Source organism: Perca flavescens, chromosome 2 (assembly GCF_004354835.1).
Source record: "Perca flavescens isolate YP-PL-M2 chromosome 2, PFLA_1.0, whole genome shotgun sequence".
Classification (NCBI taxonomy): domain Eukaryota; kingdom Metazoa; phylum Chordata; class Actinopteri; order Perciformes; family Percidae; genus Perca; species Perca flavescens.
This window is the reverse complement of record NC_041332.1, coordinates 17,362,682-17,386,904: the sequence shown is the minus strand read 5'-3', so window position 1 is coordinate 17,386,904 and position 24,223 is coordinate 17,362,682. Positions and strand designations below refer to the sequence as shown.

At 39.1% G+C, this 24,223-nt stretch overlaps 1 protein-coding gene across 1 annotated transcript; it reads right to left on the bottom strand.

Moving 5' to 3' along the window:
• Positions 1-4,642: 4,642 nt before the first annotated feature.
• cplx2a (complexin 2a) lies at positions 4,643-24,142 on the bottom strand. The gene is made up of 4 exons (XM_028603340.1): positions 23,913-24,142; positions 22,423-22,507; positions 8,754-8,932; positions 4,643-6,350 (listed from the first exon to the last, which is right to left on the bottom strand). The coding sequence occupies exons 2-4, from the start codon at positions 22,451-22,453 to the stop codon at positions 6,159-6,161; spliced, it is 402 nt and encodes a 133-aa protein (XP_028459141.1). The 5' UTR covers positions 22,454-22,507; positions 23,913-24,142; the 3' UTR covers positions 4,643-6,158.
• Positions 24,143-24,223: the final 81 nt, after the last annotated feature.

Sequence of the window (24,223 nt, the reverse complement as noted above, 5' to 3'; positions counted from 1 at the left end):
ACGCGTGTAAAAAAAAAAAAGAAAAAAAAAGTTGTGTTTAGGAAAACAACATTAGGAAAGGCTTAAGTAACACAAAAAAATGACAAAAACACAAAAAAAAACCATCAAAAACACGCTTAGGAAAACAATAAATGGTTGGGTTTAGGAAAGAAACATTGGGAAGGCTTAAAAAAAAAAAAAAAAAAAAAAAAAAAAACGACACAAAACCCCACACGCGGAAGTCCTGTGTTTTACCCATCCACCACCCCCTGCGGACTTATGTCCCTTCGCACTACTTGCTATGGCGAAAATTCACATGTAATGTATGTCACTGGCGGCCAAACTGCATTGATAAACGCGCTAAAAAGCGATTATGCGTCTTGATAACACGCCAAAATGGCATACAAATTGGCGTGTCATACATACGCCACGTTATGAGATCAGTCTGACAATTCAGACCAGCTGGAAATGGCAACTGCCAATTTAAGTTGTATTGCTTGACATTAGATATTCTATAAACTCACTGTAAAATATTCTACGAACACTTTGTAATATAGAATTTGTTGTCTACAATCCATTATGTAAGTCAGACTATAATAACCCAAAATAACTGTCAGTACTTGAATGGATTTCTGTTACACTTTCATCCAGGTCTGGTTTGATGATTGTTTGTGTTTGATTGTTATTTTTATTTACTGGAGCTAAAACGTGTGATTTAATGCAAAATGTTTGCTACTATTGACTGTTTGTTACAAGTTTCATGATAATGCCTCTATCCAGGTTTGGATTATTTCAGTTAGGGTGGTAAAGAGATTTAAAGGTCCCATGACATGGTGCTCTTTGGATGCTTTTATATAGACCTTAGTGGTCCCCTAATACTGTATCTGAAGTCTATATCCCGAAATTCAGCCTTGGTGCAGAATTACAGCCACTAAAGCCAGTTCCACAATGAGCTTTCCTTAGTATGTGCCATTTCTGTGTCTGTAGCTATTGAAGAGGAGAGAGGGAGGGGCAAGGTGGAGAGTGGGGGTGTGGCCTTGACCAACTGCTCCTTTGCTCGTTTGAAAGCCATGATGTCTCTCTCTCATGGGTGGGCCAAATTCTCTGGGCGGGCAAAGTAGAGAAAGGGGAGGTAATCTTGCTCCTTATGACCTCATAAGGAGCAAGATTCCAGATCGGCCCATCTGAGCTTTCATTTTTTCAAAGGCAAAGCAGGATACCCAGGGCTCAGTTTACACCTATCGCCATTTCTAGCCACTGGGGGACCATAGACAGGCTGGGGAAACTCATATTAATGTTAAAAAACCTCATAAAGTGAAATTTTCATGCCATGGGATCTTTTAAAAACAAAGGAAACCTCTAATGTCTTCACAGCTGTCAGATTACAAAATCCATCCATTGTATTTAAATAAAACTAAAGACTTTTTGCAGTTTCAAAATGAAATATGGTATGTCACTCTGATACTGGATGGATCCTTAAAGAGTTCACGATGAAAATGTTCTTCTCATCAGGAACAAAACATGTCTGTGAATACATGATTATGTCCTTGTTGCGCACTCCAACTACATGCTGCCAATGATGAACTCTGCTGTGTATTTTGCAGCACTTAATTCAAATGAACAGCACAATGAGAAAAAGGACAGTTAGCTGCTATGTAACCAGGAACTAGAGCTAATATGTTGCTGTCTGAAAATCAAACGGCTCCAGTAAAAATCACCGGAAAATGGTCTGCACTCTTGTTACGTTGTATTTTTCTGCTTAAAGAAAATGGGTAAACTACAAGTTGCAGACTCAAAGGTTAATCTGACCCTACTGTACCATCCATGTTTCCTTGATGTCAACAACATTTTTAATTAGATAACCCATTTCATGTCATGTAATATCACTGCTTTGTTACTTTCTTGTCAGTGATGTGGGTGTTGTTCAACAAAAGGTAATTATGGATGTAAACATTTGTAAAAAAAAACAGTAAGTAGCTGAATGCTAAAGGCAAAAGAGGACCTGGAGTCCCATGTGCAAGACTCTTGAGTCTTTGTGCATCCAGTTCTTTTCTTCTGTCTAGTGTTTTCTGATATTTTAGTGCTTGACTTGTTTCGTGAGATGGTTACATTTTTTTTTTTTTTTTTTGTTTTTTTTTGTTTAATAATAAATAAAGCTCAAAAATATTTCTTTGTTCTGAAACTTTCATTGCATTTGGTTGGACATGTACAGTACAGTGTTTTCCCATATAAAGACAACAGTGACACTCTGTGGCAAAATGGAAGAAATACACCAAGTCAGTTGGACAGTCCATCGCTTTCTATATTGCCCTCTTCAGACCATTAATGGTATTGCACTTCTGTTAACTGTGATCAAAATTTAAAACGCATTTACTTTTAATGACTTCTAGTTCTCTTCACAGAGTTCAATTTACTTTTCAGTATGCAGACAGCCTTTTAGTCACAGTATTCTGAACCTTGCATAGTTGCATAAAAATCATTCACTGTGCCTTATTAAAGTCTCCTGCGATTATATGAACACCATCGGGGTGGGCCCGCTGCTGTTTGTTTATGGTGTTTAGCAGGAGAGAGATTGCCGTGTTTACATTGGCATTGGATGAAATATACACAGCTGTGACGATCACTACTGTTAGCTCTCTTGGTAGAAAAAAAGGCTGGCATCTTACAGACATGTACTCAAGGTCAGGGGAACAGTGTTTGTCTATAATTGTCCCATTATTACACCAGTTCTCATGCACGTACACTACTAGTCAAAAGTTTTAGAACACCCCAATTTTTTCAGGTTGTTATTGAAATTCATGCAGTTCAATGTCTTATTGTACTATGAAATGAAAGAACAAATAAATAACTAAAGTTAAAAAAGAAATCATGGAATCAATTTATAAACCAAAATGTATTCTAAAGATTTGACTCATCAAAGTAGCCCCCTTTGGCAGATATAACAGCTGAACACACTCGTGGCATTCTTTCTACAATGGAAATCAAATATTCTTCAGAAAGTTCTTCCCAACTCTGTTGAAGAAGTTCCCATAAATGTGTGGCACTTGTAGGTTGCTTTGCTTTCAATTCTCTGTCCAGTTCATCCCAAACCAGCTCAATGGGGTTTAAGTCTGGTGACTGTGCTGGCCACTCCATGTTTTTAAGCTTACCATATTGTTCTTTTTTTGCTAAGGTAGTTCTGGCATAGCTTGGACTTATGTTTTGGGTCATTATCTTGCTGTAGGATGAACCCCTGACCAACTAGGCGCATACCAGAGGGTACTGCATGGCGCTGCAAAAATGCTGTGGTAGCCGTTTTGGTTCAGGGTGCCTTTCACTCTGTACAAATCACCAACCGTGGATCCAGCAAAACAGCCCCAGACCATCATGCTTCCTCCTCCATGTTTGACAGTGGATGTCACACACTGAGGAACCATCCTTTCACCTACTCGACGGCGTACAAAAAATCCTGCGTGATGAACCGAAGATTTCAAATTTTTAATTAATCAGTCCATAACACCTTCTTCCAGTCTTCAGTAGTCCATTGGCTGTGTTTCTTGGCCCAGGCAAGCCTCTTTTTCTTATTCTGACTTCTTAGCAATGGCTTTCTTGCTGCAACTCGACCTATCAAACCTGCAGCTCGAAGTCTTCTCTTTTTGTTGAAACTGAGACTTGCTTATTACGACCACTATTAAGCTGTGCTTGAAGCTGTTGTCCTGTGAGCCGAGACAGTACTCGTAGATATCTAGAGATCAAGATTCAGGTAAATATCGGCCGGAGTTCTCCTTTAAGACTGTATTTTGACACATTTTTAAATGCCGTTGAAAGATGAAAGCCAAGATATTGAGCAATAAACATACTGCCTTAAAGGAACACGCAGACTTATTGGGAATTTAGCTTATTCACCGTAACCCCCAGAGTTAGACAAGTCGATACATACCATTCTCATCTCCGTGCGTGCTGTAACGCTGTCTGACGGTTCCAGCATTAGCTTAGCCCAGCACAGATCCTGCAGGTAACTGGTTCCAACTAGCCTACTGCTCCGAATTGTGACAAAAGTGACAAAATAACACCAACATGTTCCTATTTACATGTTGTGATTTGTATAGTCACAGCGTGTACAAAAAACAACGTAACATGAGACACAGCCATCTTCTAACAGTAAACAAATCGGGAACTATATTCTCAGACAGGCTTGCTACGAGCATATCACTCCGCCCAAGTACTATATTCTTCCACCTGAGAATATAGTTCCCGGTTTGTTTACAGATAGAAGACGGCTGTGTCTCATGTTACGTTGCTTTTTGTACACGCTGTGACTCTATAAATCACAACATGTTTAGGAACATGTTGGCGTTATTTTGTCACTTATTCGGAGCAGTAGGATTGCTGGAACCATTCACCTGCATCTCCTGTGCTGGCCTGATGCCGCTGGAGCCGTCAGACAGCATTACAGCATGCATGGAGATGAGAAGGGTATGTATCGACTTGTCTAACTCTGGGGGTTACGGTGAATAAGCTAAATTCCCAATAAGTCGCCGTGTTCCTTTAACCATTTTGTATGGTATTCTATAATTTTATGCACTCTGAGTTAATAGATTGTACAATTGTTCCTGCTATTTTGTCCATACCTGTTTCACGTTTTGAAGCCAACCACACATCACAAAGAAGAGAAGATGACACATTTTTTAATGTCTGTGAACAAGGTTTAAAGTTTTTATTTAATCTCAGGCAGAAACATACATGATAATCCTTTATTGCTCAATGGCATTCCACTGTGGCTCATCCTCACATCTAAACCAACAATAAGTAGAACTGAATCAAGCATCACTTTACGTCTGGTTTTTGCTGTGCAACTAAATCAATAGCCATCAGTTGTGTGTATGTGTGTGTGTTGAGGAAGATTGATCTCTTTCCCGCAAATCTTCACATGATGGAACATTCAGACTTGTAGTCCACTTCCAAGTTTACACTGCTTATTATAAATACACAGTTCTTCTTTTTAAATACATATTCATTCATAATTCTCTCCCTAGTAGTAGTTCCTGATAGTAATAGTATATTTCTGTATAATTCTGTAAGTTCTGGTTTTATGGCTGAAAGCTTAAGGTTTTGGCTGTTGTACGTTTACACGGTCATTCCTCATCGAAACAATGAGACTACAAAAAAGAAAACCCTGCAAACCTGTAAATGAAATTTCCTGAATGCATACATATTTTTTTCATTACTGAGATTATTAACGGTTATATCGACATGGTAGTGAAAACACACACAAACTTAGGAGTTATTGCCTTAATATTTTTTGCATGATACAGAAGAGGATAAAAGGGGCGGGTTGTACATATTCACGCAACAAACATGTCTAGACAAATGGCATGCAAGACATAAGAAGGAGACGCACTGAACAAGGGGTTTAGAAACCTTTTAAACACTACACTACATGAATGTTATTACACTTATGTGTAGGGGAGACAGACAATAGGTCTGGCAGAGAATGTGTAACACTGTGTGCAAAAGGTTTTACGTAAGTTTCAGACATGGTCGAACACAAAACAGTAGCTTTAGGAGCACACAACAGTAGTCTTTAAATTTCCTTTTTAAAATATGGCTTATCAAGTTATCACGGAATTTTTTTATTTATTTTAGAGACAGACACACAGTTAGTATACTACTTTCATATAATATTTTATGATTGTTTGCCCACACTGAGGCTCGTCATGTATTAATTCATTTATGTACAAATTGAGTGAACAGGGTTATTATTTATTATTATTTTTATATTATTTGTCAGTGCTGCGAGAGCTCTGCAGAGGAGAAAAGGGGAGTTTAAAACGTCTTAGACTAGAAGGATAAACCATCTAACATTGTGTTTTTTGAGCCCCTCTGCTTGCTGTTAGCTCCATTAGTGTAACATAGCTAACGTTAACGTCAGTCAAGCTAACATCCACCTGTTCGTTGGGTCAGCCTAGCTTAGTCTAATGGCTGCAATCCACACTGCTGGTTCACATCTGATTCATTTCCCCACCATAAAACTTAGATTTGTCCAAACAACAAAACACCACGCCAGATTAATCTTCATTTGATGTACTTGCAATGTCCACGTGTCATGTGGATGGAAAAAAAAACCTGATTTAAGCCAACCTTGTGAATGCGGTCTATGAACTAAGCTAGATAACGTTAGCATTAGCTAGCAAGCTAGCCTACTTCTTCAGCATGTCTTGCAGCGGGCCTGGCAGGTATTTCATCACTGTGTCCATGATGCTTTCCTCTTCCTCCTCGTCACCGCAGCCGGCCGGCACCAGCTTCTTGGGTCGAGTCAAGCTGCCCTCTGCAGCCTCCTCCACAGCAGCTGCAGCCTCAGCCTCGGCCTCCTCACGCTTTTTCAAGCCATACTGTTGGTCGTCGAACACAGAAATAGAATTATGTGGAAGTTAGAAGTGTGAACGGTGCAAAGGAAATGCAGGCAAAGGAAAAACACCATAATTACAGGATTTTACATTGCAGTAACACAAATGTTAAAGGTCCCATGGCATGGTGCTTTTTGGATGCTTTTATATAGGCCTTAGTGGTCCCCTAATACTGTATCTGAAGTCTCTTTCCCAAAATTCAGCCTTGGTGCAGAATTACAGCCACTAGAGCCAGTCCCACAATGAGCTTTCCTTAGGATGTGCCATTTCTGTGTCTGTAGGAGGAGAGAGGGGGTGGAGGGTGGGGGTGTGGCCTTGACCAACTGCCACTTTGCTCGTTTGAAAGCCATGATGTCTCTCTCTCATGGGCGGGCCAAATTCTCTGGGCGGGCAAAGCACAGAAAGGGGAGGTAACATTGCTCCTTATGACCTCATAAGGAGGAGATTCCAGATCGGCCCATCTGAGCTTTCATTTTCTCAAAGGCAGAGCAGGATACCCACGGCTCGGTTTACACCTATCGCCGTTTCTAGACACTGGAGGACCATAGGCAGGCTGGGGGAACGCATATTAATGTTAAAAAAAAACTCATAAAGTGACATTTTCATGCCATGGGACCTTTAAGATTAGTGTTTTTCTTTTTGGAAACAAAATTTTAAGTTATTTATTTGTGTGTGTGTGTGTGTGTGTGTGTGTGTGTGTGTGTGTGTGTGTGTGTGTGTGTGTGTGTGTGTGTGTGTGTGTGTGTGTGATAATACATTTGCTTGGAAAACATATTAATATTTGCATATTAAGGTATGCTCCAAGTCGGATATACTGGCGGTTTCAGGCAAATCAGCCACTCAGATGGTGATGCGAGTTGGTAACTCCATTTTATCATGAATGCGACATGCGCATGTACTTCTACTCATTCATCCTACAGAACATTGAGATTCACCCATCCCATAGAGCCTTTTCCTGTTTTTGTGTTTTGAGCAGCTGCAAAACCTTCATCTTTCTATTTATCTTGTTCCTGTCTGTGTCTTTGAGCAAAGCTTTGGAATATGTCACAAACAGAGTAGATGTCTTGGGTGCTGCTTTCGAGTGTTCACCATTGACAGTGCATGTCAAAACTTGCGATATGTATTTTGTTTGAAAGGCATGCAACAGAAATAACAATTGCTTTGAAAACTGTTGCCACCAAAACTGTTAATAATAATGCCATTCAATTTTCCTGACAACTGGATGAAACAGCTCTACACCTGACACAATCTGCTCTGTCATCTGTCTCTAGTCTGAACATGTGTAAAAATACAGACTTCAGCTATAATATGGACGCATCTCGCAGTATCTGGCTGTGGAGGACGCTGACAAAAACCTTTCCGGTAACGAGCACTTTGGGATTTGTTCCTCCCTCTTTGTTCTCCTCCGGGAGAACTTAAGAAGAATAGAGGAGGTGAGGAGCCAGGGGAAGAGTGACGCTTTTCATTCTGCTGATTCACAGTATTCCCCTCAGACCTGCCCCACCCACAGACTGCCTGTCTTTCACACTGCCTCTGCAATCAGGTGGTTACACTGCAGCCCTTACCATCACAGCAGCCCCACAGCCTCACATTTGTGGAGAGGGGAACTCAAAGCAAACATACTAACTGTAGACTAAAATACACATTATACTAATGCTGATTCAGAATGCAAAGCCATTACTGTATATCGTGTTTTAGACAGATTACAATGCATAAACATGCTAAACAAGAACATACCTGGACAACGGCTTCAGAATTAATACATACCATATTGTACATTTAATATCCTGTTGTTACAGTTGTTCCTAAAGCATTGGAACAGATTACTGAAAAATAATTTATATAGCAGTATATAGCATCCACCCATTTCTTATGTCTTAATAAAAAAAAAAATCTAATTTACTCATATTAATCATGGCTCCTTTTCTTCATCTACTGCTTTCTACTTCTCTCAGTTGTGTACAGCTCCTTCCTGATCCTCCACTGATCTATTTTAAAATTACATTAAAGCAAACAAAAATAGTCTGATGATAGTCTTTTTCAAACACAGATCTGATGTACAAAAAAAAGGGTTTTGTTGTCATGCCGCCAAGATGAGAAGCCTTCAGAAGCTACTTCAAATCCATCATCCAAAATCATCAAAACGTCTTACATCTGTGACACTATTTTACAGTGATTTTTGGTTTTGCTTGTCTCTTTTTTTCTCTTCAGTTTGGTGTTCACATTTCTGTAAAAAAAACAAACTGTTTTATGTGTATTGGTGGCTGTTTTCCTGACTGAGACACCGACTGACTTTGTTCCTTGTGTTTGGTTATTGACAACTTATTACAATTTACTTTTTTTCAATTACATTATTAGACAGCATATTGTCCATTATTGTCATTATACCTTATCCCGGATGCCTTGCCTCATGCTTTCCCTCTCAGCCTCCATCTTGGCATATTTGGCCTTTCTCTCCTCCTCCTGCTGCCTCAGCGCCTCCTGTCGCTCCTCCTCTTTCTTGTCTGCGTCAGGGTCCTCCTCCTTCTCCTCCCCACCCAGCATCTTACCCACATCAGGAGGACCTCCTGTAAAAGGGAGAGGGGGAAAAATATAAGACACAATGACAGCTCCAACAGGCCTCTAAAACTGAGATGCCAAACTACTACATTATTCTGTAAGATGCAGAAGAGAAGTCAGGCAGACACATGACAAGGTACATAAACTTCTGGGAAATAGAGATGAATTTACAGACATCAGGTGAAGCCATAAGAAGCTGCTGTTATATTGTGCCAATATCCAATATTGTTTGATGTCAAGTTTAATAACTTTGTTCCTTATCTTTCCAAGGGGATTGAGAGATTTATTGTTTCCCGCAGGACTGTATTCTTGTCAAGGCGGAGAAGCCTTTTAAAATACCATTTGGACCGTGAAGGGACACTTGTTGTCTTTTACTGTTAGTTTATAGACAGGATAACCCATGTCAAGCACATATTCCAAATGGCTGAACTCACTCAGTTGTCCCATTCGTAGTACAGAGATTTAGTGAAAATCTGTGTTTTTATGTTCATAAAAGTCTCATTGCTCTAATATTAACATATACTATGTTCTTTATTATATCCTACTACTACCTGTTACTTCAACAACCCAGTTCCCCGTGAACCATTTTTATAAAAACTGGTGTGTTGTAATATAATAATAATAATAATAATAATAATAATAATAATAATAATAATAATAATATATATATATATATATATATATATATATATATATATATATATACCTTCAGTTTTAGTCATTTGGATGCATTGGTAGGACGGTTACACTTCATAATAATCATCATTAATAAAAGGTAAATTGATAGTTAATTAAACTTCAGTTATTAGTTATTTTACCTATAACAAACAATGAAATTATTATTTATTATGTTTACTTATTAGTAATGTTATAATTTATGTTATTGTATCATTAGTTTAGTGTAATATAAAATGAGTTTATACATTTATATAGTTATTAGAACATCAATGATTAGTAATTGTTTTGTAAACCATCTATGAACTATATTTATAAGTTGCAACTGATGGTTATAATAATTAAGGATTATTAAGGATTAATAAGTGGTTTATAAAGCATTTGGCCCCATTTTTCGGTGATCTATAAAAGAGATGACTGATTATTTGTGCACTGATAATAGCTATCTAAATAATGTTTATAGATGCTTTACAAAGTATTCCTGCTTTATGTCTATATTGAGCTTATACCTTTAGTTTATTGTAAATTTGACACTTATTGTTACTTATCATACATTTAATCCTATTGTACATCTGCTACCTTTTAGCTTCTTAATTTTGCACAATCTGGAGACAAAGCACTTTTTGCACATTGTGTTTGTTACATTTGAATTTGATGTTTAAATACAAATATTGGACTTAACATTTGTCGATGCCTCCCCCCCACTGTTTACCGACTGACTGGAAACACTCCATGCTGGGTACAAGCCCAGTGTCCCCTCCACTAGTGCCAAGGCCAAGTTTTAATGACTATGAGAAATATTGACCGTCATGAGTCTGCATTCTCCCATGCGGCTCAACTCCACCCTTCCTGGAAAGTGTTGACTTGCAACCACCAGGTTTTATTTCACATTTTTCAGTATTCCTTTCAGTTAAAACGTGTTGTCTGGCTATTTCATTTCCATACAAGATCTAAATGCTCTTTCAAAGACCTCTCTACAATGAATATAATTCTGATTACAATAACACAAATTACACATGGTGACGAATTAAATTGAAATAAAGAGATTGTTATTTAGACTATCATTCATTCTTAAACCCCCTAAATTTTTATAAGCAATACTAAAGACATGACCTTGATGTCCCCAATGGTAGCTACAGCCCCGCTGGTTCCCTAACTGGAGGAAAAGGGATGTGAGAAAATAAACAGTAGGAATATGAGCTTTGCCTATTACATTACACAACAAGGCACAAGTCCTGGAATATGTCTTACGCAAGCCTTCTTACTGTCGCTGTAGGAGTTGTAAATCCCACAAAATAATGTCTTGCGATACCAAAGCATGAAAATGCTGAGCTTCAATGGAACAGAAAAGAAAAGATGAGGAGAAAAGCCAAAGGTCTGAAGGATGTGGACAAAGACAGGAGCAGATAAGTAGTGAGGGGGAGGAGGAGGAGGAAGAGAAGGGGAAAAAAGAGAAGACGTAATAAGGACAAGGGAGAAAGGGAGTCAGCATACTGCTGAATTTTGTGACAAAACAAGACATATTTAGGAAAAACAAGGAGAGCATAAGGAGAGGGAGAGAATCTGTCAGAAACTGTTGAGTCCAATTATGAGCTGTTCCAGTTAGTGGGATTACCCAGCAGTTTCTGTGCAACCAGAAAGAGAGGGAGGTTGTGTGACAGTTGAAAAAATGAAGGGAGGGAAGATGGGGGAGTGATAAAGAAAGATAAAAAATAAAGGGAAAGTTAAGTCAGAAGGAGGAGGAAGAGGAAAAGGTTGAGAGGCAGGCAAAGGGCATCTGAGGAGGGAAAGAAAGCCAGAGTACTCCTTCAGTCTGCAGCTGCCCCCGGGATCATTTGTTTTGACTCATCAGCATAAAGCAAAAAACAAACTGCAGCGAAATGTGGAGGGATAAAAGACAGGAAAGACAGAGGAGAGGATGAAGTGGAAAGGGATGAGTGCAAGACCAATGAAGGAGAAAAGGGAAGGGTAGAAAAAGAAATAAAAACACCAGGAAACCTGCAGGCTATGAAAAGTGAATGACGTTTATTTTAGGAGCTCTCTGAGAAAGCTCCTAAAAATAAACCTATGAACGAATGAACCAACTCCTAATAATGGCGTAATGGTAGTAGATGGAAATGCACATTAACTTGCATTTTCTTTGGATAACCTTCTGGAAATTTGGTTAAAATGTATTCTATATTAACGCAAATATATAGTTGAAAATGAAGATATTTGATTGGCTGGCCATCTACATAGACAGAGAACTAACGGTGTTATTGGATTTATGCAAAAAATGGGGGCACCATTGTGAGACATTTCAGTTGGACTTTAATATAACATGCACAATCCATATGGACACCAACCAAAGAACTGTGGCAGCATGATAGTCATGGCTGCAGAGACAAAGAAGATGGTCCCCAACAGAGACTTCAAATGTATCAACGATCAGTGCTGTTTACACCACTGTACAGACCACCTTGTTTAATGCACAGGTGTTCTCTGGGAGTTGCAGAACACACGTCAGCAATGAGGGCTCGGCACCAAAGATGGAAACCGAATAAATAATTAAATAAAACAATAGCTCAGTCACATACATGAGCCCTTTGGATTTAAGTGAAAGAGACAGGTGAGACAGAAATTCAGACAGAAATCCAAAGTGAGGTATTGCTTAGTCTCGCATTCCTAGACCTATCTCCACAGCGCTGCAAACAGCGTTTGATGAACAGCACAGAAAAGCTGACATAGCAATATCTGGCGGACTATGATGCACATCTTCTCTTACAAGTATGTGTATGCGTGAGGGAGGAAGATAGTGAGGAAGAGAGGGATGCATAGAGCTAAAGAGCACTTACAGTGAGTGTCCCTATATAAACATGTGGATATAAATAATTGCTTAGTTCCATTTTAAGCTCTCATGCATCTTGTGTGGTTGAGCAGTTCCTTCTTATGTGTGTTTGAATGTGCAGATTACAGTATGTGTATGTATGTACACTATCTGGTGTGACTTTGCATGATTTACAATACAAACAGTATTTGAGATATCACAGTTAAAGTGTTACTCTGAACTTTTCGCCATACATACATATACTTTATAGAGTCTGTTTCATCTTAACTGCGTTGCTAGGAAACAGCTTGGATCCAAGTTTATTTCCTGTCAGCTGCTGATATACGCAAACACTGCCGCAGGGATTTAAATTGGACCAATTAAGAATCAGTGTTTGCATCTGAGAAACGATATTCATTGATACACCCTCTTCCTTTGACTTAGGATTCGGTCGGCAAAACGAGAGTGCACATACTGTATAAAATTAAACTTAATGTTTACATGCATCTATCCTCAGAAATGTCAATATATCTCAGAATATCCCAGATGTATCCAGATCTCACAGTGCCAGTGTAAGAGCTTATCTGATGGCAAACAGGATTCAGGATCAGTTTATGATCTGGGTACCTGAGTATCTTCAATACAGTCCATGTAAACACTGCTATTGAATTCTGTAAGTGGAGCAATGACTCACAACCAGCTAAGCCTCATTGTCAAAAGATTTCCTTCTCATGCACAGCCCAGAAAAAACCCTCCAGTACCTCTTGTAAATATAACTGTGCCAAACCAAAACAAACCTGGTCTTGTTTCACAAAATCTTATTAGCACATTCAGATCATCTTTGCTCAAATGTAAAAAAAAAAAAAAAAAAAAGGATCCTATCCTGAGAGACAAAGCCCTGAGTTATATTGAGCTATGATCCCGGCTCATGCTTTGTGAGCCCATTTAGAGATACAGCAGTGTCCTTTCAAACCAGAATAATTCTATTAAGCTCTCAGGCATCACATAAGCTGTGTCGAGCTATGTTTTTGATAAAAGTGTCTCTACTACTTTATCCCTGCATACTCCATAAGGTTGTAGTAGTCGTCGGAAGGACATTCAGTATGTAAGCTAATAAAAGCCTGTAATGGAAAGCTGACAGTTCAGCCTTTAGTCTCTTTTCACCATTTTTGTATAATGCACATTATATTAGATAAGTAAATATCAGCAAAGACAAAGAGGCACTTTGTAGAGAAATTCTATTCTACCATAATGCCCATAAAAAGCCAGTTGACTAAATAAAATGTGATGTTTAGGTGTTGACTCAGAGGTCTGTATCATTGGTTATACCACACATGAAACCCACATGATAATGAAAAAAAATTAGCTGATCCCTATGTTAAGGAGTTTTGTCTTCCTTGCCAAATTCAGCTTTTTAAGACGTTTTCCTGTGGCAACAATCTCCATCCAACTTTGCCGTTTGAGGTAAAGTTATACCGTTATTCTTTTCTCGATACATGGACACTGCTTGGATAAAAAGTACTATAGTCATCTCTCGAATCCTTTCCTTCTGAAAGTTCTTTGCTAAATCTTTGTTAAATCCAAAGTCATGAGGGAAAGAAGGAAAGAAGACTAACCTTAGCTAACTCTCCCAGCGCTTAAACTTTTGACAGCATCAGATAACAGCACTTATCTACGTTTTTCCCACTCCAGGTTCTCAAGGCAAATCCCCTCTTAAAAATCCAAAGTGTGGTGGGAAAGCGGATAAGTGTAAAGATCTAGATTTGGCCTTCAGGACAGACATAATTGTCTCAACACAGCTCATTAAACAGCAGAAGAAATGTGGAAGGGTGACAAATGGGTAAGACAGAGAAAGTGTGCTCACTGTTGTTTCGCTGTATAATTGGTGGAAGTTATGCTTTGGGTCAGTTTAAATTTCCCTCAGGTGGAGCAGCTTTGCACAATGAATCAGGCAGGACAAAGTGAGGCAGCTTTATTTTGCACTGGGACTTAAGTTAACAAATGAAAGCTTACCCTCTTGAGCCACAGTTTGATAAATATATGTTGTTGTTTTTTAAGTGAAAGTGTATTTGTTGTGCCAGATTTAATTTGCAACAAAATTGAATCTCTGAGTTTTAAGAGTATGTTACAATTTATTTTACAATGTTTACACATTCAAGAAACCTAATTAGATTTGATAAGGGATTTCAAAGGATTTGAATCCAACCCTACTACAGTTCTTGTTGTGACTGGATAAACAAAGCATTATCATCTGCATACTGCAGCTCCATTAAGGATGTGGTGGAAAGTTTGGTGTTGAATTTGAGACTGAAACAACGGAATTTGAATACCTGGCGTCGCAAATAATATGTAACCAGCTGTAATCAACATGACTAACCGGGTGGGAGCAATATTGCATCCCTGTTTCCACAATAAAAGGTTGGGATTCACCATTGCTGCTGCTGACATGTGGTCATGACGATGATGAAGATGATTACTGTGAGTGTTTAACAGATACCAAAAGTAATAACACGTTTTTGGCTTTCAGAGCAGGTGCAAGACATTTATATATGTTTAAAAAAAGAATTATATAAAGGGCAAAGACACCTGCATGTTTCTAATACAGAAACAGCTTTTCCTCTCTCTTTCAGTCTTTCTCTCACTATTCGTGACTTGGATGGTTGAATGCATTATTTATAGGATGTGGCCATACTGTCAAACACATGTGCGTAGACACACACACTTTGCACTGTAGGAGGAGCTCAAGGTCAATTTGATGAACTGAATTTGATTTGCATGAGTAACGCACAAAAAGATGGGGAGGTGTGTGTGTGTGTGTGTGTGTGTGTGTGTGTGTGTGTGTGTGTGTGTGTCAGCGGTGAAGACCGGATTCTCTTAGCCAATCATACTTGAGTGCTACTAAATGTGATTATCTGTACTTTGTGGAGACATGGTGAGGGAAGAACATCTCAAGGTGTCTTCTGTTTTCATTTCACTTCAAATCACAAAGCTTTGTCACACTTAACCACTGAAAATGTCACTCATTAGTGGAAAACTGATCTACTTGCTGACACATTGTTAAGCCTACTATGTCGACATATAATCAAATGCATGTGAAGTTAGGTTTAAAAAAATTATAAATAATTATAAAAAAAGGTGAAAGGTTTTGACAGCACATGTGAGCTGTAGTAGTTGAGTTCAAGTATAGACAAAATACGGGATTATACTCTTGTTAAAATGGTGGGAAGTTTAGATTTTATTAGCAGGATCCATAGACAGAAATGGACCAGCAGATCCCGTTGCTCTGGACGGAGATCAGTGAAATATATTAGAAGCACTTTTCCGGTGAGGGCTGAGCGTTCCTGCGCAGCCTCCAACTGAGCTTGAAGACGTAAATGTGACGTGAGCAACCTATCTGAAAGTCTTCTGGTAGCTGTGCCAAGAGAAATCTCAATCATTCTGAATCTTGCAGAGACGGAGAGCGTAGGTATATGTAAGGAGATAACATAGGCACAGGCTAATTATTGCTAACTAAAATGCTAGTTAACATTAGTAATTAAACTTAAACGGCTAATGTATGTAACTCATAATGTAAACTGCCTGCAAGCTTCTCCTGTACTATACGGTAATTCCTCTACTATGCGACAGTAAGTCGCGTGGTTATGACATAATTGTTAACCTATTTTTACAAAAATGTCTGCTACGGAGCCATAACGTGAGATACAAGGTAATGGAGCCTTTTATACATTGTCTCTTTAGAAATAAACAATGGACAAATAAAGTCTTTAAACGCTTCAGATGTAAAGTTATTCACTGTCAAAGTGACATAAAAATGAATGGTAGTCAATGGGATGCTAACAGCGGGGGAATGCTTGTTAGCATCAAAATGGCACCATAGGAGCTACGCGTTGCGGAGAGATGCTCACTCACTACTCATATGCTTGTACCTGCTCGCTCACAGCTGATTGAATAAACAGGTTTTTTTTTTTTATGGAATTTGAATAGGAAAATACAATCATATAATACAATCAGCCTTATTGGTCTTGTCAAACACATCCACTGCACTCAAAAACTACAGTTTGATGGGTCAACTGCCTTTCAATATCATGTCAAAGTAGCATTAGCTTGTTTGCTAATTTTGCATGTAACCCATGCTAGACAGTTATTGATAAATAATGCAAAACATTGAGCATGAGGGGGTCTACTCTAGTTCGCTTGTCTTTTCTGCAGGTCTCAGCAGTGACAAGCTTTTCAAAAATGCTTTTCACAAGCACATCATTTTTGCGTCATTTTGCAAAACAAAACTAAACAAAAACAAAAATTGGCAATTCCCTAAAAGCTTTAGTCAGGACAAGGCCACTCACTGTCATGAGCTTTCTAAGGTATCCACAGCGCAGTAACAAGCCAAGTTTCTTATCCAGAAAGCACATACATTTTAGCACTTCTGGTGTCAGCCTAGAGACAATGAGTCAATGATTCTATCTAATTCTTCATTTAACTGTCCAAAATGAAAACTGTCCCCTCCTTATTCAAGTCAAGTACATGTTACTTATGTTTACAGCCTGTACAACAGCCTGTATCCTTACACTCATGATATGGATAAGAAATTCTAGAAAGAAACCGCTTACAGGAAAATAGCTTAATCAAAGAAGCTTCATGCATCGCTTTTAAACATCATCAAATTATTGTCTAATTCAATGTTACATTTTAGTACAACTACCATGAACAAAAAATAATTGGTAGTTTTCATCTCACACAAATGAAACTGTTAATGCTAAAAAAATGGTTAACATTAAAATCATAACTCCATTGCACCTCACATTGCAATAGCTTCATCTTTGGTGCTGTAAATCAATCCAAAAACTGGATAAAATACATAAATATAAACGTATGTGTAAAGGCAAGCAGAGCCTGGTATTAAACTTACAGTTATGCCTCGAAATTTATCTGTTACTGATTTATTGATTTAATAACTACTGTTTGCCAGACTCTCTTTATTCCTGTTGAATCAGAATCAGCTTTAATAGCCAACACACAAGGAATTTGACTCTGGCTTTTTTTGCTCTCAATGTACATACACAAAAAATAGGTCTAAAAACAAGGACAACAAAGCTGAACAAAGTAAACATAAACATTTGACTACTATGTACAGATATGATTTTATTATTATTATTATTATTATTATTATTATTATTATTGTAGCAGATTCCAATTGACATCATTGAGACATGAAAAGTTAAATATTTCTTATTGTTGGAATTAAACCTTACCATTCACTTATTGGCTGCGTAGCGCTGACTTTTCTGCTGATATAGTCAAGGTTTAACTGCTGCCTGAGGCCTTCAGAGTTTGATTGAGCTCCACACCTTGGGGCTAATGTCTACCTCACTTAACAGCTCCCTATTCTGTCAAACTAACTTCTGCTTTTAGGAGGTGGAAAGTGCAGAGTCAGCACTGCAGCTCTCAGGAGCATAGGCAATCAATGCACAAGTAAGAATTTAAGATAAGGTGCAAAAGCTGTGTGAGGGTCTGTTTCATTGCTCCCAAATAACAACACTGCTGGATTGATAATCCCAATTTTAAAATGAAGCAGCACTTAATCACCTTTGTTTATAGGCTGAGGATTTTAAAACTAATTTTACAGCTTTCATAGCTATAGTGGCGACTAACAAAATGTAACATAGGGGGCCAAAGGTGCGGCAGATTTTAATTTCAAAATTACTTAATCGAAAAGTTAAGTCAATTATTTAGTGGTTACATATGAGAGGTATAAGCTGCATCAGCGGTAATAAGTCTGTATCCCTCTGTTCTTGTGGGCTGGATGGATCTTATTACAAAGGGCCCGTTTGTAAGATATTATTATATATTATATTATTATTATTACTGCGCCTGTTGTTCATAAGGTTAAACTGTTCATGGAGATGGCAAGGTGCACCATTATTTCTTATGATATGGGGGGCTCATGTAGTCTGCACACAAGATATGTAATACTTACACTGACTTAAAACACAATCCAATGACCTACTGTAAAATTGGCTATGCAAGAAGACAATCCATGAAAGCTCATGTTATCTCTATTGTTTGGTATGTGTGGATTAAGAATATAAAATAGGCACAACTATCTTTCTATCTTTCTTTGTTGACATAAGTTTTTATTGTATCTTATACAACTGACCACATCCCTCATAAACTTTATTTAAGAAGTTCATAGTGACAAGTTTTAACATCCAAATTTGTACCAGAATTGCGTGTAATCAAGTAGCCCATTTAGGTTAATGAGTTTACAGTGAAACAGCAAAGACTAAAGCTCTCGTAAAAAGAGCAGCCAGGTATATAATTTCCAAATAATTATTGACTAAAGCTTTCATTTTCACAAGTTTTAGATTAAACTTCTTGTTGTGTTGTCAACACAATAGTAACCAGTGGTCCCATGCATTGGGAAAAAGACATTTTGCAAAGACTTTGCAAAAGACAATACAGCAGGAATATGGAGCTAGCATGGCTACGGCAGAAAAGAACATCCAACAAACATCTGAACTGGGCATCTATGCGGCTCTGGACTTGAGAGCTGCTGAATCATTGCAGTTAAACATCACTCTGTTTTCTTCCAAATATCTGCAACCAAAGAAGCCTTGGAGGATTAGTTAATGCACTGGCAGCATCATCTCTTCACAGAGACTCATCCACGCACTCATCATCACTTAACATACTCTGCAAAACACTCAGTGACGGTCTCGCAAATCCACATCCAAACAGAAGAAGAACAACCACAGGATGGAAAAGAGCAAGGTGACAACAGGCAAAATACGATCTGAGCCTTCGTAGTTTCAGAGTGACAAAACATGGTTTGATTTATTCAGGTTCTAATCTCTCAAGAAGGTTGTATAAATAATTCCAATAAAGTTGTTGGAAGAGGTTCATTTTCAAAAAGACAGGAGACACACATGCAGTACTGTTAATAGTACATCACGTGTCTACATAAGCAGACATGTTCACGCATGTTTAAGCTTTAGAATCTAGAGCCACACTGACGATTCCGTGAGGCCATATATACACGGCACTGCTTTGAGCCAAATGCTTATGCCCACTAGGCAATTTGTTAATTATAAACTTAAAAAAAAAAACATTTATATTCCAAGCATGATTTATTGTCTGCAGTGAGCTAGTGAGTGTAACGTTAAACACAGAGACATGGCATGAAAATGCCATGGTTTTGATTGTGCCCCCCTATGGGCGAAAATGGAGGACCAGGTGAAAACCCTGCAGTCAAGGGGGGGGGGGGGGCTACAGCTTTATACGCCAGGCAAGATAAAGACACAGATGAAAAAATTGCTGCTGGACTATTCTCCATTGTACCGTACGCCCACCCATCCACCCCCACCTCCTCCATATGCGGCCAGCCACGTTCTTATACAGCAGCAGTAAATGTGGTGCATACAGCAAAAACAAAACATTTAAATCATACAAATTACAGTGCTTAACTTTTTGTAGCTTTTCAAACATTTGGTTCATGAGAACAGACTACAGAATGTATGGTGTAGCCAGACCTTACTCCAGCAATGACATAGCCAGTGGAGCTAGGTCTGGCAATGCAAGACTACATCCCCCTTCAAATTGCTACTGCTAACGCCAGTATGCTAACATGCTCACAATGACTAAGCTAACATACTGATGTTTAGTGGGTATATTGTTTACCATATTAACCATCTTAGTTTAGTGTGTTAACATGCTAACATTTGCTAATCAACACTAATGTTGATGGGAATGTCGTTAGTTTTGTAGGAATTTTGCCCTGATAAAGGCGCTAGATGAAATATCAAGGGTTCACCACCACAGTTAATATAATTTATCCTGAGGGAGACATGACTGTGGGTACCAAATTTTACAGAAATCCATCCAAACGTTATTGAGATATTTCACTCAAAACCAAAAATGTCAACCTCATGAGGAAAAGTCAAGGGATCTCCAAAGTAAGTAGGATCCATCCTCTGGGGAACATGAATGTCTGTGCAAAAATTTCATGACAGTTTATATGATGTCGGTGGACCGACCAACCGACAATGCCATGCCTAGAGCTATGCTGTTTATTAGCGTTGCTGATAAAAATGGTGGTATCTCTATTTGCAAGTTAGAAGTAGGGGAACCATATTAATCCTTAATTTCTTTGCCTTATTTGATAGATGACAGTGAAGCCAGACAGGAAATGTGGAAAGGAAGAGTCAGAAAGAAACAAGCATCCCCCGCCAGAATCAAACCAAGGACGTTTCATTGTACGCAGTTTAGACCACTAAACCAGCCACACCCAATAGCAGCTTAAGAAAATCACTAATATTGACGTATTAACTAACTGGCACTGACCGTCAGATTGATAGCCAGGCTTATTGATTAGCTGGCTATTTGGTTTATTTCATTATCTGATTCCCCCCTCCCCCCACAGGCAGCTTCAAAAGTCCAGTGCACTGTCAGCATTTTTGCAGACATAGTGGAATGAGGTCACCGTGTCCCCGTCAATAAACATGGACCAGAACCAAAGACAGCTTGCACTGACAGCAGAATAATCACCCTGATAGGCATACATATTGATTATTAGACAGACACTCTCACACACTATCAAACTTTCTCTTTCTTGCACCCTTTCTCAGTATCTTATCTTTCTCACACAGAAAAATCTATACCCTAAAGTACGCCTGTGCAGCCTCCATAATTCATCTCACCTGGAGATGCAGTACACACACTCTGTCCTATACAATATCTATAAAACATCTCTCCAGCACGGGCAGGGTACAGACGCACACACAGGCAAACACCCACACTGTCAAATCTATTCCCAAAGTCCGCAGGCAGAGAGCAGCCCGACCTCTGCTGAGGAAAAAAACAGCATCCAATGCAATGCAGTTGACTTAAGATTTCATAGCGCAGACACGAGGCACAGCAGCTATGCAGAACGAGGCAGCGCCGGCATCCTCTGCATCCCAATGAGGAGCAGGGGCTCAACTCTACATCCCAACTGTAACTGCCTAACACCTCTGTAACATTGACAACAACAGCTCAATATCCTGCATGACTGACCAGTATGTGTGTGACTGCTGCATTACAACGACTGGTGCCACTTTCCTGCCTTTCCCCTTGAAGACCTAGCTGACAAGGAGGATGAATTACAGGGCCATAAGAAGGACTAATTAGGGGGCAAATAATAGCTAAGATAATATTCTAAAGGATAATACCTGAAGGCTTTAAAGGACAAAAGTCTTGTGAAAAGAATGTTAGTCATAGTTCTTGGCAAAATAGCACTTCTCTATTTCTCTTGCCTGAAAAGACGCCAACAGTTGGCTTGAAAAGCATAGAATGCCTGGTAATTAAAGTCACGTAAAAATCTCAACTCTAATTTTTTATTTTTTTTATTCCACTGAGTAAACCTAAAAATGTATGAAGATCAAGCCAAAAATAAGGCTACTGCTGGTTACATTTTGGACACGTTTCACTTGACAGATACATCATTAGTATCTGACTAGACCTACTACTGCAGTTATTGTCCTATTTTTCTGCAGCATTCCTAACCTCGTTTACAGAGACTTGATACGCTTTCAGGGAATCACTGGTCGAAAAAAAACACTGTTTCTACAATAGCCAAATTTCAAATCATGAACAGGTTTTTATAATTGTAATCATGTCATTCAAGATTAACTTTATTGTCATTAATACTATTCACAAGGCAAGTGCACAGCAGAATATGGTTACAGCATAACAGTCTGGCGTTGTGAAGGACTTGACCAACAAGATGTCATGTCCTGCCCTGAGAGGTTTTTAAAAGATGGATGCAGATAGAACGAAAAAAAAAGAAAGAAAGAAAGAAAGAAAGAGGGAATGCGTAGCTTTGAAGTCAGGAGATTGGTGCAGGATGGATTATCTCAGCCCAGTATCCCCACAACTACCAGGCCAGTACTAGTACAGTACTGCTACTATTGCTGCTGAACAACCTTTTAAATCCTTTACACTGCAGTGCTGTTAAATCAAACTCTAGCCAGGCAGACTACTCACCTCCCATCGCAGCTTTCATTACAAAATTCATGATGAAGCAGTTCTGTGTTCTCTTCCTTCAGTGGTCACGTAATCGGGGACAGACCTGCAGCCAGGGACAAAATACACAAGCTATAACTGCATGAATACCACTGTTAGGACATATAGTTTTACTCTCCTGGTTTTCACAAGTGTTTGATGGGATGGGGGAGGATGATGATGATGAGGCTCGACGCGAACAAGAAATGACCTCCAGAAGGAGATCCCTGTTTGGCAAAGGACGAAGACGATCTTCCCCTTTTACAATAATCACAATATCTTCATATACATTAGATCACTTTAACTCCTAAGAAGTATGAATTTACATCTTAAACAGACTCAAAATGTGAACAACTTGAAGGAACAAAAAGGCTGATTAAACTGGGTTATTATGGCTTTACACTCCAATACAATACGGTGTCCTGAGTTTCGTCGAGGCACCTGCGCCCTCAATTTACAACCAACACTTCATCTTGTGTGGATTTATGCTTACGCTGCCTGGAAATAACTCCCAGAATGAAAAAATAAATAAATAAAAAAGCAGAGGCAGAGGTCAGAGATGAGCAAGTAGACATGGTTTATGTCAGTACATGGGCCTTGGAGACCATAACTGCAAGGGCATTACATGACAGAGAAAAGAATGACTGCTTCAAGGTCTTACACTTCTCATTCGTGAGTTTTTATTTGGCATTATGGCATTTTATTCCCTATCATATGACCGGATAGTATTTGTCTTGGGATTTAAAGTGAATCATAGTCACATTTCATAATAACCTTACATGAAAACTGCTATTTTTCTATAATAATTGCTGCTGGGACTTTGTGTCCAAGGTACTCAGTTGTGAGTTTACAGACCGTATGTGCTTTATGGTCATTTTAGCTCAAGACCGACTTTAAGGTGACCTTTTGTACTTTTTTTTTTTTTTTTTTTTTTTTTACAATCTTTTTTACGACATAACCCCACGGGTAGTTTTGCTGCATTTTACAGCATCCCTCTGCCATTGCGGCACAGCAGACAAGAAGGGGGGAAAAAATCCTCCTGAAAAACTTGCTACACTCATTATTCTATCATTGCTTCGTCCTCGAGTCATTTTCATTGGCCCCAAAGTCGAATCTGCACTAGCTGGGCGACCTGAAATCATTTCCTGGTTTCCTTCTTCTTCATCAGTCTCTGCAGCAGCGCAGCAGCATCAGTTTTCCCTCACGTGAACCCATTCAGTATTCACTCACATCTCCTGGTGCGGTGCAGCATTAAGGCACAATTACAGTAACGTACAGTATGTAGCCTACTCCCTGTTAAATTACTGCACCCGCAAGCTTAGATATCCCATAGAAGCCAATACGTTACATGCACATTGTGAAAGCATCAGCATCTTTTTACCCCGTACACAAACCTATCACCATCCGGTCCCGTACAGTAAAAGCCACACACACGCACATCCCTTGTCTTTGGTTGTTCGGGCTTCGTTTACCTTGTTTTGAGCCTTATCCAAGTATTTTTCCCTCCAAAAAGAAAACCCTCGTCGCAGTGTTATAACCAGCCTCCTTTTCTGCTTCAGCGGGGAGAAAGAAAACACAAGTTGTGCGTCTTAAAGGGGGGGTTGTGTGTTTTCCTTTGCGGCTCTCAGTTTGCAGACATGCCGGTTGTGTCAGAGTCAGGCTGCAGCAGCGGAGGAAGAAGAGAGTATATTCCTGCAGGATGAGATTTGAGCATAGAGGGAGAGAGGGCGAGGGAGGGAGAGAGGGCGAGGGAGGGAGGGAGGGAGGGAACACATAAATGTAC

What these genes read in the sequence shown, in the direction of transcription:
- cplx2a (XM_028603340.1), bottom strand. Translation starts at nt 22,453, where the DNA reads ATGAATTTTGTAATGAAAGCTGCGATGGGAG. An exon ending in AATGAAAGCTGCGATGGGAG is followed by an intron (nt 8,933 to 22,422) that starts GTGAGTAGTCTG and finishes TCCCTTTTACAG; the next exon opens with GAGGTCCTCCTGATGTGGGT. An exon ending in GGCAAGGCATCCGGGATAAG is followed by an intron (nt 6,351 to 8,753) that starts GTATAATGACAA and finishes GACGACCAACAG; the next exon opens with TATGGCTTGAAAAAGCGTGA.